The 12,015-nt window shown below is 36.3% G+C and overlaps 1 protein-coding gene across 1 annotated transcript; it reads left to right on the top strand.

The window, feature by feature from the left end:
* Positions 1-6,148: 6,148 nt before the first annotated feature.
* On the top strand, positions 6,149-9,923 carry LOC108363675 (peptide transporter family 1-like). Its single transcript, XM_017617110.1, has 6 exons — positions 6,149-6,334; positions 6,785-6,863; positions 7,567-8,070; positions 8,151-8,233; positions 8,301-8,717; positions 8,955-9,923. Exons 1-6 carry the CDS (start codon positions 6,149-6,151, stop codon positions 9,921-9,923), a joined length of 2,238 nt encoding a protein of 745 aa, XP_017472599.1.
* Positions 9,924-12,015: the final 2,092 nt, after the last annotated feature.

Here is a 12,015-nt window from a genome sequence, read left to right as displayed (position 1 = left end):
TTAGCACTCTTTGAGGCGTTCAATATAAATATCAGCTTAGAATAGTAACTGCGCTAGCTTTACTGAACAGATTAAGATGTACATATGCTTCACATTAGCTAATATCACTGGTTGGCAGCAAACATTTTTCACGGACGCCACTATCCAATTTTTAAGTAGCATTTCTCGCTGATTCCGAAAATTGTGTTAATTTTTTGTCAAACATTTTTAACCGGAATATTCACACTTACCTGCTTGTCATATAATCTGGTTAAAAATTATAATGCTCTAGTGTATTTTGTTTTTATAAACTAGTTAAAAACATAATCTGATAACCAGGCAGGTGTGAATACCCCAATATAAAATAAAAACAAAGACCTAATTTAAAAATATTTTTTTAGGACAAGCACTACCTAACGGTTAAATTTTCTGTAGTGTTATTTCCTTCCATGTAGGTAACATACATTTTAAATATTTATGAAACTTATCGGACCATAAATACGGGTTTTCTAAATATCTCGACTCCTGCGCCACCTATGGGGCAATAATTGTGGAGTTATTCTATTTCGTGTAAAAAATATACATTCCAAATATGAACCATATCTGATCATAAATACGACTCAGCGCCCCCTAGAGGAAATGTGAAGTACGAGCTCACATTGCATTGTCATCGGATTCTGAGCTAAGTTTGAATTTTGAAGTCTGAAGATCATCGGCAAGTTGGTTAAAAATTGATTGCAGTAAACCATAATAAAAGCTTGTAAAAAAGAATCAATTAGTCTATAGACTACTGCGTTTGTGTCTATCCAGAGCTTGAAAAGCCAGTCTAGTTTGGGCTTAATTTTTTAAATTTTTATTAGTACAGTGTAATTAATGACGACCCAGCTAGCACATTTGCAAGACAATTTCTGATATCAGACAAGTCGGAATAAAAAGTTGCCTATTTAGAAATGGGCGAAATGCCTGGAGAATTTTATTTGTTTCCTTATCCGATATGTCTGATCGAATTATGTCCGATTTCGGGCATACACGTCTGATAATTCTTATTTGCCATGATTATTTGGTCAGACATCTGTTGGATATCCATCAGAATCGTCTGTAATTAAGTCAGAATTTCCCACATCGTTTCGGTTACTATTTTAAATAAAAATCGAAAAAATTTTACATAGCGCACTTCGCAAGTGAACCACTCAATTATGCTTTCATTTGATAGGAAATGTAGCACAAATCTAGCAAAACTAAGAAAATTTTTACAACGCTAGTTATCACAGCAAACACGCATAAGCGAGCTGCTCAACGCTCTCGAAGGCGATCAATCACTATATTAATAACCAGGGCTGCCAACTATCCTTCGCTATGAGGTGCCATATTGAGGATAAAAAAAAACCAAAATGTGCCAAATAGAAAAATGAAAGTACCAAAAAAGGTGCCATCCTTTTTAGTCCTTCCCATTTAGCAATAAAATAAGAACCACATTTCTGAAACAAAATTCCAATGCCAAATAAGATAAACCAGTTGAATAACCTTTAGAAATTAGAAAATTTTAGTTGAGAAAGAGAAGTACATAGAAAGGATTTCACAAAAATGTATTGAAATATTACTATTTTTTAAAAGTGCCATTTTGGCACTTTGCGCCAAATTGAAAAATTAAGTGCCATTCGATGTAAAATAATGCCAAAAATGAAACGGTTTGAGCCAAGTTGGCGGCCCTGTTAATAACCGTACAGCTCATAAATTCTTCGCCGGCGATATCTTGCTGTTATCAGATTTTAGTTTCGCCTCCGCTGCCGCACTCGCTGGATTGATCTATAGTCTGTTAATATTTCAATTTTATTTCGTCTTTCGTGTTTTACTATGCTGCTAAGCCTTCCCAGTAAAAATAGCGACTACACCGAGTTGATGGTGGGATAAAATGCAAAGGAACAGGCCGTTTTTGTTCGAGCACGTCCTAAGGAGACGCTCACCGCTCAGCCGTTCGTTGCGTGGCCTAACTGTTTCCCTATATAATGGGTATTAAAAGTGGTTTTAAATTAAAACAAAATAAAAATTTACGCGATCTGAGATTCGAACCGGTAATCCCAAGTTTGCTAATTATGTACTACTTTGTACGCCGCATATGAAATTTTTCCCGTTTGTCTATGCTATAAGAGATGAGTAGATGTTAAGTAATTGATCCATAATTATACCCTTTTGAGGTTAGTTCCGACTATTTAAAGTCCAGCCCCGCGGAGACTAACCCCGAAATATTCTTTAGAGATTAGTCACACAATGTTTTTGCAGGGTTCTTACTAGGAATGTTAATCCCGGGTTCCCGGGATCCCGGCCTTTTCAAGGTCCCAAAAATCCCGGGATTCATGGCAAATAATCCCGGGATTTTCGGCATTAGAAATTTGCACTGATGGCAATAATCGAAACTCCTTTTCTTGACCAGTGTTGGCTATATTTCTTTATTTTTATTAAACGACTAATATTTTTTTTATAAATATCCAGCTCATTATACATATAACACTATGCGATAGCAAATTTTAAACACAAATATCAATATATTCGCGAAACCATGGGCCAAGTATAGTAAAAATGCGTTTTTAGCTTTTCACTCTGTTGTCAGTAGTTCAAAAATGATTTTAAAAATTCAGAGGAATGTGCTTAGAAAAGAAGTATGCGTATCACATTAAAGAGGAAATTCTGAAGAATTTAAACAGATTCAAGTTTTTTGTGCAGAAGACTGGTAAGTATTGAAAATGTCATTTTAAAATTTCATCCCTAAAATTTCGCAATATTTGTTTTTGAAAAAATTATACTTGTATAAACCCAAAAAGATCCTCGAACTTCGTCCTGCTAACTTTATCAGCTTAAAAAATTACCTATTCGTCCTTGTGAATCCAAAAAGTTTAAATTTTTTTAAATTCTTAAGAAATTTCCTCTTGCACTTGGTACCCATATTTTTATTCTACATTGCATTGAATTTTTTAAATAATTTTTATAATAAATCCTGACGTCAGAGAGAAAAAACAAAGACGCCACTTTAAATAAAAAAAGTAGGTTTCAAACCCATTTATTTATTACTTCTTTTATAGTAGACGAGCTTCACAAACAATATAGAAGAATTTTTTCGATTTAAGTTGTTGAAAAGTAATGAGTATCTAAATACCGGGATTGTGATACCAACATACCGAAAATCCCGGAATCGGAAAAAGCTAAAAAATTAACATCCCTAGTTCTTACCGATGTTATGTACGTACATAAGTATGTGTGTGACTACGCACTTTACAGTCTCCTTTGTTGTACTAAAATACATATGTACATACATAGGAATGTACATTAGATGAAGTGTGCCTGCCTTTGGTGCGTGGATGCAATTGTAAATGTAGATGGTTCATTTGCCACTGTTCGTGCATTCAATATGTGTTGGCGTTAATTCTAAGAAATCAGTCTGTTTATCGCCGTTAACTGGCTTAGACGTGTATTCTCCCCAGAACAGGTAACAAAAAAAACAAACTCGCAAACCAAGTGAACGCGGCTGCACTTTAAGCGAATGTCGCGATCGGTTTGAAAAAACAAACACGATATTTGAAAAGGGAAATAAATATGTATAGATAATCAACAAAAGCGGTACGAAAAAGGATCGAACTTACATAAAAAGTGAAAGAGAAAGATCTTGGATTAAGCGCCAAAGGATTTCTGTTCGCAACATCGAGGCAACATGACGAAAGAAAATGGTACATTTATATATTGAAAATCATACAAAAATTAAACGATTTATACATATCGCACGTTTACTAATATACAGATGTAACTCAAAATTTAAGCTTTTGGAAATTGCATCATACAACTAACAAGCTTGATAAGGAGAATACACTCAGCCTAACAGATGTATTTTGATATATATACCAACTATACGAATTGTTCAAACATTTATTGCGTTTTTCCACAAAATTAAAATTTTGAAATAATTCTCTTTATATTATTAAACGTGCGATATTATTCATAAACGCTTATTTAAGAGGTCACATTACAAAATTTGCAGGTCTCCTTTTCAAAATTCAATACGGGGGTGACAGATCCGTATGCGGGATATAAAATTGAACAATACTATTTATTTAATGTCAGTGTTTTTTCTCAAAAGCGCAGAATTATTATTATTTTTTCTTGAATATGTCAAGATCAAAAACCCTAGGTTTGGTATCTTTCACAACTTATGTAAATATGCCGGGTTGAACCGGGCTTGAACCCAGGCCCTGCGGAATGCTTGCGTACAAGTGACGAATTATAGCGCAAAAATGCAACCGTTGTGTATTTTTTTTTTACAAACATCAGGTCATCATAAAAACATATCATATTTGAAGGAAAGTGCATTACTGTAAGATTTAGCTACCTACATCGAATACTTAGTAATACACTTTTCTTAAAATTTCTTTAATTTTTATTATGAACTGATTTTTTACATAAATAAAAAGGGGAAATAGACAAAATTAATAATAACAATAATAGATTGGCGCTTATACATATGTCAGTGTTTGGCCGAGCTTCTCCTCCGTTTTGTGGCGTGCGTGTTGTCACACAAAGGGGAGGGCCTACAGTTTTACGCCGACTCCGAACGGCGATTATATTTTTATGAGAAGCTGGTTTTCATGGCAGAAATATACTGCCATTACCTGCTGGGGGCGACCGCTGTTGAGAAAAAAAACGTTTTTCTTAATTTTTTTGCGATGTTGCTATGACCAGGGCTTCAACGCAGGGCCTGCGGAGTGGCAGCCCGCACTGCTTAGCACTGCACGACTACACCACAGCGGTATAGAATTTTTAATTGGTAACACTTCGAGTGCCTACCCCTGTATATTGGTCTCTTTGATGTTTTTGTTTGCCATACTCGTCGTCCGTCAACGCGTTTTTGTATTTGTTCTTTACGAGTATACTAACTTTTATTTGTGAAAAAAACCTGTTCGCATACATATGTATATATTTTGACCCGAAAACGCGTCTGCGGCGTGTACACGATCGCATGCGTTTTTGTATTTGATGGGGTCCCTGACCTTAAACACTAAGTACGTCGTTTTCATTATCTGTGCTTTCCATTTCGTTGTCACAGCGAAATCTAAAAATTTCGAGTTTGATTTCCATTTAACTGATAAAGCGAAGTGTTTGCAATAATGAACCCAGTCGTGAAAAATATCGATTCATGAATTGATTTGTGGAGATTTAAATTTGTCGCTTTTCGAATTGCGATAGCAGCTAGTGAAATTTTTCCATGTAAACAACGGGAGACGTGGAAAATGTTTCTCTGCCATACATACCTGAGATTGCACTCATAATATCAGGTGCATATGTATGTACATATGTAGGTATGTGGTTTTCCCTGCCTTTCGAACTTGTATTGAGGTCAAACATTTACATACGTTTGCAGTCACCCCAGTTATATCTGCTTTTGGTTTCAGAAATAATAGCAATAATAATATTTTGGGGCTACACTAAGTGTTAGACCGAGGGTTTAGGTACATTAATAAAAATAAATTTTTAAAACAAATTTTCAAATTGCCTCCGATTATTCCGAAAATTCTAATATTTATTCCGAATGAGTTGGGAAATATATCTAAATTTACACTGAAGAAAAAAAAGTATCCCTCAAAATTTAAGGCAAAATAATATCAATTTGGATACATTTCCCCACCCAGTAGCTCCCCGTATAACACTCAACTCTAAGTTTGGAGGACGCAAGCGTTGATTCAGCAAAAAAAAAACAAAGGGACAAAAATCGAACGCCCTTCAGTCACTGTTGTCTCCCGTTGGCTTCTACATTGCTTTATTGTTAGTTTAGTACCAAACTAGTTTTAGGTCGAACTTCGAACTCTTTAATTTTTGAAATCGGAGTGCTCTTAAACAATATAGCTCTTTTTTTTAGGAATTTTTTTTCCGGTTTGGACCGAAAGTGAGTTAAACAGACCGGAAGTCTAGGTGTTGGAAAACCATATATTTAAAAGAAATTACTAGAAACCGAGAAAATCTGGATACAAAAATAATTTTTTCTAAGGCTTCACGTTGATAAAATTCTGTTATACTAAATCATTTAGGGCCGTTTGCACCATGTCTAGTTAACGCTAACTGGAGGTACATCCTGGAGTTAGAATTAACTAGACATGGTGCAAACGGCCCTTAATGACATTCGATGAAAATGATTGTAATAAGTTATCTTATAAATCCAATCACAGATAATAAGCAAACCACTGATGAAGTTCAGATATCAGATTCTCAACCAATAGCCAATGGCAAATCTATGAAGAATGGCATCTCTGAAGCAGAAGCAGCAAAAACTATCGAGCCATTATCAAATATATCAGAAGCAGAGGGACAAATTAAGGTAAGATTACGGTTTGCTTTGAGGAATCCTCAGTTTTAATTCTGATCGTAAAAAAATTCAGTTCTGAACTGCAGATGAGACTACATCATATCTTTGGACTTTTGACAAAACAACTTCTCTCGAGTGACGTAACTTTCTCTTAGAAGCAGTAATTCATTGAGTTATGGATAAATATTTTTATGTTTAGTCATTATTAGGAGTAGTTCAAAATGCTATCTCAATGAAAGTTAAATGGAAGCTTCTTACAATTTACTTTAAATTCCAACCTTCAGAAAGCACAGAGGTTATTTTGTCAAAAGTCTACAGATATTAAATATACATTTGCGTAGTGCCTTGCTCAATTAAAATTATGAACAGAATAAAAAAAATACAACAAAACCTTATTAATTATCATACAAAAATGAAGTACTCGATGTCTTTGATTGCAATGACAAGTCAATTTATTTTCAGAATCTTCCTTATCCAAAATCGGTCTTCTTTTTCCTCAACAATGAGTTTTTCAGAAGTGTTTACTACTATGGCATGCACAGTAAGTGTAAAACAGCAACAAAATTACAGCAAGTGCTTTATTTCAAATGCCCAACAAAAACGCAAACGAAATTTGTTCGAAAATTTTATTTTTGACACTGAACAGTCTCTAGGGCCTATCCTCAGCGAGCGAACTATCCTCAAGGGGCCCTTTGGAACCAGAAACCAAATATTGCTTCGTGGGGAGGGGAGATGGGGTATAAACGCCACTCCTACGCCTCAGCATCTCAAAAATTCTCAGCCTCTTTAAGATTGAGGGAATGACATCGCTGCTTGCTTGCTGCATCACTCTTACATACATACATACATACATATGCATATTTAAGCAAACACAATCAATCAAAACCGACTTACAAATTTCGGGTTGAGTTGAATGATTCACATGATTCCACTCATGCCATGTATATTGTATATCAAACTCCATTGAGGTGAGGATCACACTTGTTGGGGATGGTATGAGTGTGATGAGGGCGTCGTATTCATAACTATGGCAACATATACACATAAATCAATGTCGTTGTGCATATGTGTACTTATATCCAAAATACGCTGAGTGGCGGGGAATATCAAAATAGGCACTCTTTGCTGATCACTGATCTGGTTGCATTTCTGCATCGAAAAAAAATTTATAAAAATGTCGCTTACGTTTTTTTTTTGGCGGTTAGGGCTCCATATATACTATAATTACCCTGTCCCTTTTGCAGCCGTTCTCGTCCTGTACCTGAGTCGTCAACTCCTTTATAGTGACGACGATGCCACCATCATCTTCCACGTCTTTGCTGTGGTCAATAACTTCCTATGCGTTTTGGGTGCTATCATCTCCGACGGCTGGCTTGGAAGATTCAAAGCTATATCTTATTTCTCACTTGTCTATGTTGCCGGGGCAGCATTGATTGCTCTCGGTGCTGTGCCTCCGCTAAATTTGCCCGCCAGGACGATTACATTGACCGGTTTAGCGTTGATAGGGCTGGGCTCGGGCATGATGAAACCGTCCATATCCGCCTTTGGTGGTGACCAGTTCAAGTTACCCGAACAAGTAAAACAATTGGCGACATTCTTCTCGCTCTACTACTTTGCAGTCAATGCTGGTGCATTAATTTCGATCACAGCAACACCAATTTTGCGTGAAGATGTTTATTGTTTCGGCGAACAGGAATGCCCCTCATTAGCTTTTGGCGGACCGGCTATCCTCATGGCTGTATCGTTATGTGAGTACATTTACACTGAAGAGATAAATGTAAGAGTCTTATTGAAATTATATATTTATACGCTCACTCGTATTTTCTAGTTATCTTCATCCTAGGCCGCCCATTCTATAAAAGTAAAGCACCAGCGGGTAATGTGGTGATGTTGGTCAGCAAAACTGTTGGCGTAGGTACACTGAAAAAAATACATAGCAATTTACATAAGAACTAACAAAGTTACTCCAAATATGTAGAACGCTATTGCTACAAAATGGAAGGAGAAGAAGACCAATCCTCGTAAACACTGGTTAGACTATGCGGATAAGAAGTATGACCGTCAATTAATTGAAGATGTGAAAGTGCTGATGCGTATTTTGGTACTCTATCTGCCGCTGCCTGTCTTCTGGGCGCTTTTCGACCAGCAGAGCTCACGGTGGACTATCCAGGCAACTCGGATGGATGGCGACATGGGCTCATGGGATATCAAACCCGATCAAATGCAAATGTTAAATCCTCTCCTGATTTTGGCATTCATTCCGCTCTATGAACTTGCATTCTATCCTTTACTTGGTCTGGTCGGTATTCGTCGTCCTTTGCAAAAGCTGACTTTGGGTGGAATATTCGCTGGTATAGCCTTCGTTGTTTCCGGTTTGGTCGAACTACAATTGGAGGTGAGCCAAGTCGCTTTCACAGTGGAGGGTTAACATTCGGAACTTAACTATAGGTGCTTATATCACAGGGCCTTAGGGCCTTTTCGACTGTAAGAAGTTAGCTCACACGCAGTTAACCCAAACGGTTATATTGAAAATCGGTAATTATCTTCCGAATGCGAATTAACCCCTCACTCTAAATACAATGCAGACCTTAATGTTCAGAAGAAAAATAAAATAACATTCATTCATTTGCAGAAAACTTATCCTGTCTTGCCCAGCGCCGGAAATGCTCAGCTTCGTGTTTACAATGGCGAATTGTGCGACTATTCCATTACCACCAATTTGACGAATTTCAACTTTGATGTGGAGTCACTCAATATGTACGAGAATAGCACAGACATCGGCTCGGAAGGTTTCCTATACGTAAGATTCGATGTTACCAGCAAAAGTGCGAGTTGTGATTCATTCCCCAGCCAAACTTTTATTTTCAACTCCTCAACCAGCCATTATTTGTTTTTGAACTCAAAAAACACAGCTCAACCTCTAGTCTGGGGAGTGGACACAATCAGTAAACCCAGTCGGGGCTATCCGCTAGGACGTACATTGGCAAATGTAGAGCCAAGTCGCCAAATTGATTGGAAAAATAAAAAAGGTACGATTCAGCACACCGAGCCAGCCACCTTGCGCAACATAACGGAGCTTAAGTCGGGCACCTATCAAATATTAGTTGATAATGTGGAGATTGTCAGCGTATATCTCAAAGTTGGTGGCATTTACACGATTTTAATAAACGAAGATTCATCAGGACAATACCGAAATAATGTATTAGTTGTAACGGAGCCCAATTCGATGTCCATTTTCTGGTTGATTCCGCAATACGTTATTATGACACTCGGTGAGGTGTTGTTCTCCGTAACTGGTTTGGAGTTTTCATACGCACAGGCGCCACTGACAATGAAATCAGTACTGCAAGCTTGTTGGCTACTTACAATGGCATTCGGAAATTTACTCGTCATAATTATAGCGAAACTATCGCTGTTCGATTCACAAGCGTACGAGTTCTTCCTCTTTGCCGGCCTTATGTTTGTTGATATGATTGTTTTCATGTTTGTGGCTTATCGGTACAAACCGAACTCGGTAGCGTCGAATAGCGAAACAGAGACGTTGACGCCACCAGAAAAAAGTGAAAAAGATCGAATTGATATGGCCACATTATGCGATTGATGAGCAGATACGATGGTGAAATGAAGATTGATTTATTGTTAAATGTTAAAATAAATATGTGTGTACTTTGTATGTAATTACTATTGCTTTGTGCTTAATCAGTTTTTAAGTTACAGTACGATAAATATTAAAAAAAAAGTAATCCAATAACTACTGTATATGGATGTACATAAAAATACAAAAAAAAATAACGCAAGAGATATACATACGTTTGAAAAAAAAACCGCTGGTAAGCGAGGCGTAACTGAAGGTGCGTTATCTCAAAGAACCGTTCGAAAGGTTAAGTTTTTTATGGTTGAAAGGAGTAGTTTATTTATTAGACCTTGCACTAAATTCACAGAACGAAAAGTAATATTATATCACAAAACGCTTTACTTCACACTTCATAAAAAATACTCGAAACTATATTTGCATGAAAAATAAATTAGGGTTAGATGCCTGTAATTTAACGTTATTTATAAGTTTTCAGAGAATATTGATATATTCCTTAGCTACACTGCACAAAATATCTAAAAATCCAAGAAAATGTAAGACCGTATTTCCACTTCAATTCCTTAACTTAGAAAATTTTTGGTCGGATTTCTTTAAATTTGTGCGAAAATGAGTTTACTTTTAAATTGTTATTTGGTAATTTTTTGAGAAGTCTTTGAAATTGAAAATAGCTTAAGTTGAGAAAAATTAGGAAAAATAAGCGTTTTTTTAATTTTGCCAGGCGAAAACTCACAGCAATCTATGTCTTATAAGAGATTGTTTTACATGATATTAAAGATCTATAAATCCTCTCCTCAGGTTTAGTTTTTAAAATCTGATGAAAAATAGTCAAGCTGTGCATCAAGTACAAAAATAACCACTTGTTTTGTTCAGGAACTAATAAATAACCATTTTCATGCTGTACTCGACCCTTTGGTAATATCGGTTAAAGACTTGATTGTCACAGAATGTGCATTCACCTTATAACTAACCGCATGACGCTACCTAAACTTTAGCGCTCCGAGCAATCTCTGTGTGGGTTTTCCAGGAATAATCGTCAAAAAAGACCCATCTCATAGTAGAAGGGTTGATGTTGAAAAAGCCTCGTATTAATTATGAAAAATAATACAAAATACCTTTATAATGAATATATGTACATTTTTATTTGCGTTTGACAAATTTGGTAGAAGTTTCATTGTTATATAATATCAATTAAATTATTAGCGAGATTAAAGATAGTTTCTCTTTTCCATATAACGGGTGATTTTTTTGAGGTTAGGATTTTCATGCATTAGTATTTGACAGATCACGTGGGATTTCAGACATGGTGTCAAAGAGAAAGATGCTCAGTATGCTTTGACATTTCATCATGAATAGACTTACTAACGAGCAACGCTTGCAAATCATTGAATTTTATTACCAAAATCAGTGTTCGGTTCGAAATGTGTTTCGCAAACCCAATTGCTGCGAACGGCGACGAATCGACATTTCACGGTCTTCAGCAACACTCTCAGAAACAGACGCAATATTCTCTTCTGTACGCACTGTACGCATTCGTGTGGTTGGTTTAATGTCCAATAAAGTAAACTGAGTGCGAAACTTGGTCACAATCGCATTAATTGTTTGCTCACTTGGTCGATTATGTAGACCATAAATCGGACGTAAAGCGAACCGAACACTGATTTTGGTAATAAAATTCAATGATTTGCAAGCGTTGCTCGTTAGTAAGTCTATTCATGATGAAATGTCAAAGCATACTGAGCATCTTTCTCTTTGACACCATGTCTGAAATCCCACGTGATCTGTCAAATACTAATGCATGAAAATCCTAACCGCAAAAAAATCACCCGTTACATACTTACATAGATATACAAATGTAGGAAGGTAGTATACGGTCGTTGACAAAATACACTTTTAACTAAAATCGCACTAGTGGATTCATAAAACCGTCGCGAAGTGGCATTTTTGGCGAAATGGCAACGTTGCGAACAAAGTTGTATGAACGAGCTATTGCAACTCCAGGTTGCAAAAGTAAAATTTAAAAAAAATTTAAATTTTTAACAGTGTTTATTTCGAAGCAGCGTTAACTAATACACTTTTTACCCGACATCACAAAAAGGAG

This window comes from Rhagoletis zephyria, unplaced genomic scaffold (genome assembly GCF_001687245.7).
Source record: "Rhagoletis zephyria isolate East Lansing unplaced genomic scaffold, Rhagoletis_zephyria_1.1 Rzeph_scaffold_01334, whole genome shotgun sequence".
Lineage (NCBI taxonomy): Eukaryota > Metazoa > Arthropoda > Insecta > Diptera > Tephritidae > Rhagoletis > Rhagoletis zephyria.
The sequence above is the reverse complement of the archived record's forward strand: the minus strand, read 5'-3'. Positions and strand labels throughout refer to the sequence as shown.